Below are 5065 nucleotides of genomic sequence, written 5' to 3'. Positions count from 1 at the left end.
TAATCCTGTGATCATCTTGACCATTTTCTCTTCTGGAGTTTCTTCTTCAACTTTAGCTTCTTCTTTTGAGGTTGCTTCTACTTCGCTAATATCACCAATGTCGACGTCTCTTCTGCGTGTTGTCTCCAATGCATCTAATCTCGTTCAAATATGCCTTACTTCATCAAGTAAGACTTAATTGACAGCTAATCTTCCTCAACCAATTCTAACTTCCCTAGCTCCTCTAACTTTATGTGTCATTTTTACATAACTTTATAAATAATTACTCTCAATTATTATTAACCAAATTCCGTAAATCTTATATTTAAAACAAAATATGAAATAACACAGACCCTCGTTAGGGCTCTCCCAATGTAACAATAGTAAAGTGCGATTCCGTAAATCTTATATTCAAAACAAAATATGAAATAACACAGACCCTCGTTAGGGCTCTCCCAATGTAACAATAGTAAAGTGCGATTCCGTAAATCTTATATTCAAAACAAAATATGAAATAACACAGACCCTCGTTAGGGCTCTCCCAATGTAACAATAGTAAAGTGCGATTCCGTAAATCTTATATTCAAAACAAAATATGAAATAACACAGACCCTCGTTAGGGCTCCCCCAATGTAACAATAGTAAATTGAAGCGCAGTTTTTAGCACCGAATAAATATGAAATTTAAAAATAAATGTGGAATTCAATAATAATTGTACCAATATTACCAATCCAATTTGCACATTGTTTCAGGTTTGAAGAAAAAAAAAAAATTATATATATATATATATATATAAATTAATTTATGACGACTACTCACCCCACTCATGATATCTCTCCTCCACTTATTATCTCTCGTGAACATACGTGAGCATTTCATTTAAAATTAAACCTTCACATATATATTATCCAGCATGGAATTTCATGCTCACTTAATTTACCAACGTGAATATTCATTCACTTAGACTTCTATACGATTCCTTACCCGCATATATATTCAAAGTTGAATTCTGTCCGCGCTGTCTCCAATCAGGCCAGCACCAGACTTCACAATAATTCACGCACTCCAACTGTCTTCAAAGCACCAGACTTCACAATAATTCAGGCACTCAGGTTTGAATATTTATTTCAGGCACAATAAAGAATCAATGGCAAACAACTTCGAACATGAATATTCAGATTGCATTACTTGCCATACTATTTGTGAATGGATATAGTCTTTAATTTAAGATTTATTAAACATCCAAAAGAATAACCCTCCTCCACTTTGGGCTGTGAAACCCTTAGCTTCTGGTAATGGAAATATTTTCTCATTACAACCCTAAAGGAAGACTAACTCAATACACAGTGAGTGGCATTCCCAATGTTACATCAAAATAAACAAGATTTATTGTGCTACAGAGTATAGAGCATGGAGTGGCATTTACTCTGCTGTATTGAAACTCAGAATTTGTGTTCGATTATGTAACAAGAGCAGATTTGGGCACTCTCCTAATGAACTCCAGTGTAGCCTTGACAGCGTTCCTAGCTGCCAGGGGCCCAAAAATAGCGATTGGATTCTCCCCCTGCTGCGATCCAGCCAAATCAGACATCCCTCTGAAAACAATGACATTCAGTTTGTTTGACAAACAAGTCTGCAAATACCCACAGAAACATCAGGATATACAACATTTATCAATTCACCAAACTCCAATCTAAAAATTCAACATGCAGATACTACCCAATCAACCAGAATACAAGAATAGAACCTTAAACAAACAGCATTCATAGCCTACTCAGGGTATATGATGGGAATTTGTTTTATAGACTGATCAACTTACTAGAACTACTGCTGCACTTTCTTCATCCACAGAAGCCACTTGAAAATGCTTGAAAAGAAACTCTCTATAGGGACCATTGTCAATAAAAATATTTGCAGTGGAGGCCCTCAGCCCAACAACCATTTTAGCCGGCCTTGGAAGGCAAACAGTTGAGTTCAAACATGATAACAATTTAATTGCCTATATACAAAAGCATGTATTAGGTGTTAAGAGTGATTAGAAATATCAACTGAACGTGTGTGAGTGAGTCACTGTGTACCAAAATGAACAGAAGAGGCAGAGGTATAAGGTTCACCTCAAATTTTCTTGCAATTTCAAACCACTGTGAGCTCGTTTTGGCCCAGAGTAAGTTTTCGGGCACATTGGGTTTCCCTGATTCGCTGTAAAACTCCTCGGGTTGGTACGATATCTTTCCCAGACGATTAATTTTCTTTCCTTGGGGCACATTGTAGTCCCCTATTACTAACCTTCCCACACTAACAGCCTCCTCCGTGTCGTTTAATTTCTGTCAAGATAATAGACATCTGAAATTACCTCAATTTTTTTTAGAAAGGTCTCACTAATTTCCTATCATTAACCTTCCAAAACTAATTAATTCCAAAGAAATACGGGTACAATTTATAATGCCTGGAATGTGAATGACCAAGAAGATGCAATTAGAAATAAGCTTACCAGCCACTCCCAGATTCCAGTGTGGGCAACATATTTGGGAACTGTTACATCCCCTATTGAAAGAGAATTGTTTGCATTGCCAGCAATGCCAAAATGCACAACTCCAACTATATTAAACAGATCAGACATCATCTGAGTCGTTACACCTGCATTCCACTGTTACCAAGCACTGCAAAAACTTTATCTTCATCCCTCAACCACCATAGAAGCAAAAGACTAATGCATCTGGTGATGGCATAGGCATAGACATTGATATTATTAATGGGTTGAAAAGGGTTTGAGATCACAGTACCATTCCTACACCGCATCTTACATAGATCACCTTTTTGCCATAGATTGTTCCAATGCGAAATCTGCGACCTGCTTAAATTTAAATCAATCATATGAAAAAAGCCAATAGATTTGTGAACTAGACAAACTTGGGAGATGACGAGCGAATCTGGTACCAGAAAAGTCGAGCAATGGGTATTTGGGATGAGGCTTCAGAACTTTTGTGGACATGAAGGCAGCTTCTTCTGGTGGATACACAGTGACCAAACCAATCCATGGTCCTTCTTTATTGATCTCACCGGCTATTCTGAGCGCCTTCTTGTTCCAAGGAAGAGCTGTAGCCGTCTCATATGTTAACGCCGCCACCATTACCATAACTGTAACATGAAGAGTCACTGCCTTGAATTCCATACTGTCCAGCCACTGTAATATGATTGTGATTGGTGCTTCTGATCCAATAAGTCTACGAATCCTAAATCGAAGCGAAGCGAACAGAGTGATTGGGTATCTGACAAGAAGGATAAAAGGAGTCTCCATCTGTCAGTCAAGTTCGGCGGCTTTAGACTGCGAAACAGCGTGGGTGTATCTGACAAGAAGGATAAAAGGAGTCTCCATCTGTCAGTCAAGTTCGGCGGCTTTAGACTGCAAAACATCGTGGGTCATTGGTCCAGCAATCAGTTGGGTCGCAAGTTGGGTCGCAGCATTATTCTTTAAATTGAATATTATTTTTGAGACATGTTTTAGGCCCTAATTATATCGTCTAAGTTTTTCGAATCAGTTGGAAGTTTTTCCGGTGGATTTTTTCTGTTTAATTTCTCTAAAATCTGGTATGAATTTGTTGAAATCACAAGGTCGATGAGTAAACCCTGCACAATAGAAGTGCCCTGGGGTTTTTCTCCAAAAAAATTGCACTATAGACATCTCCTTATTTATTAAACTTCAATTTTTTTTATAATAAGGAATCTAACTTGCATTGAATTAATTTTGATTCCTAGTGCTTCAAACTTTTTATAATAAGAATCTAACTTGCATTAAATAAATTTTGATTTCTAGTGCTAGTTATTGTGTCGTCATATTATGTAAACATAAAGAAGACATACACGTAATATTTATAAATCTCAGTAAATAGTAAATGAGAAGATTGGGAGGTACTATTTATAAATCCAAGGAGCAAGAAGCAAGATGATAGAGATTTTATTCAAATGGAATCGTTTCTCTTTTGTGAGCACAACAACCAAAGCTTTTGATCTTCAAAGCCCACTACTAAGATGTAATTTTAATAGTACTATTTATAAGATGAAATGAAGCAAATAGTAAATGAGAAGATTGGGAGGTAATATTTATTTATAAATCCAAGGGGCAAGATGATAGAGATTTTATTCAAATTGCAATTGTTTCTCTTTTGTGAGCACAACAACCAAAGTTTTCGATCTTCAAAGCCCACTACTAAGATGTAATTTTAATAAATAAGTGATATATGCATGCATAACCTCCACAAAAATAAAATTATATTGTATAAAAATGATACATTGAGATGATATGGAGAAAAATTATTAACATTCTTTTTTTTAATTGTCATAGTATATAGAAAAATGAGTAATAAAGAAAAAACCATCAAAATAATTACAAGTACAACATATTATGAAAATTTTACTTACCCTTAAACTAAAATAATTTTGAACCAGCCTAGATGCATCTTAACTCTGGATCTATCAAGTGCCAAGATGGATAAAATCTCTCGTGGGGCAAACGTTTCTTCAAGTTTTGCACTCAGAAAAGAGGTTTGCACCTATAGAGATTTGATCCTTCTCGACACTTGATACATCTATAGTTAAGATGGATCTAGGTCGGTTTGTTACTGAAGCCATTTTATTTTAGTGATTATTCATATTAATTAGTTTATTTGGACTTTGGAGTGCCATCAAAGATTTCTAGTTGTATCTTACAATGCTTTTTACATTTCCATAATGCTTAATTCCAATCCATTCCCACTTATTTTTGGTCTTCCTTGCTTGTTTGTGAACATATGCGAACTAATTGGCACAATATTCTTGGTCATCAGTGTCCAATCTTTGAGAATCATGAACAAAGAGGTAAGTATGGTAATAACACATGAGATTTTAAGATTGTTGACATTGATGCTTGATGATGTTGGTGGGGTAAATAAAAACCATAAATGAAAATCTTTTATTTTATTTGAATTGGGGAATTAGTCCAGGTTTTTCTTCCCATAGCCAAGCCTACAAGTTATACTAGGGAAGATGCATATAAAATGTAAGGATGGATGCAACCCCTATTATTTAGTTCACTCTTGCTTTTTTGATA

The 5065-nt window shown here is 35.6% G+C and overlaps 1 protein-coding gene across 1 annotated transcript; it reads right to left on the bottom strand.

The window, feature by feature from the left end:
- Positions 1–1142: 1142 nt before the first annotated feature.
- Positions 1143–3287, bottom strand: LOC149233537 (bark storage protein A-like). The gene is made up of 6 exons (XM_089376756.1): positions 2917–3287; positions 2763–2830; positions 2471–2626; positions 2094–2303; positions 1799–1978; positions 1143–1612 (listed from the first exon to the last, which is right to left on the bottom strand). Exons 1-6 carry the CDS (start codon positions 3275–3277, stop codon positions 1439–1441), a joined length of 1149 nt encoding a protein of 382 aa, XP_089232882.1. The 5' UTR covers positions 3278–3287; the 3' UTR covers positions 1143–1438.
- Between the last annotated feature and the right edge of the window lie 1778 nt (positions 3288–5065).

The sequence above is a fragment of the Pinus tabuliformis genome, chromosome J (assembly GCF_031772625.1).
Source record: "Pinus tabuliformis cultivar Carrire ecotype Pingquan chromosome J, CPIR1, whole genome shotgun sequence".
Taxonomy (NCBI): Eukaryota; Viridiplantae; Streptophyta; class Pinopsida; order Pinales; family Pinaceae; genus Pinus; species Pinus tabuliformis.
Note: the sequence above shows the minus strand (reverse complement) of the source record. Positions and strands in the feature narration are given on the sequence as shown.

What these genes read in the sequence shown, in the direction of transcription:
- LOC149233537 (XM_089376756.1), bottom strand. Translation starts at nt 3,277, where the DNA reads ATGGAGACTCCTTTTATCCTTCTTGTCAGATACCCAATCACTCTGTTC. An exon ending in AAATTGCAAGAAAATTTGAG is followed by an intron (nt 1,979 to 2,093) that starts GTGAACCTTATA and finishes TTTTGTATATAG; the next exon opens with GCAATTAAATTGTTATCATG. An exon ending in AAAGTGCAGCAGTAGTTCTA is followed by an intron (nt 1,613 to 1,798) that starts GTAAGTTGATCA and finishes GGGTATTTGCAG; the next exon opens with ACTTGTTTGTCAAACAAACT.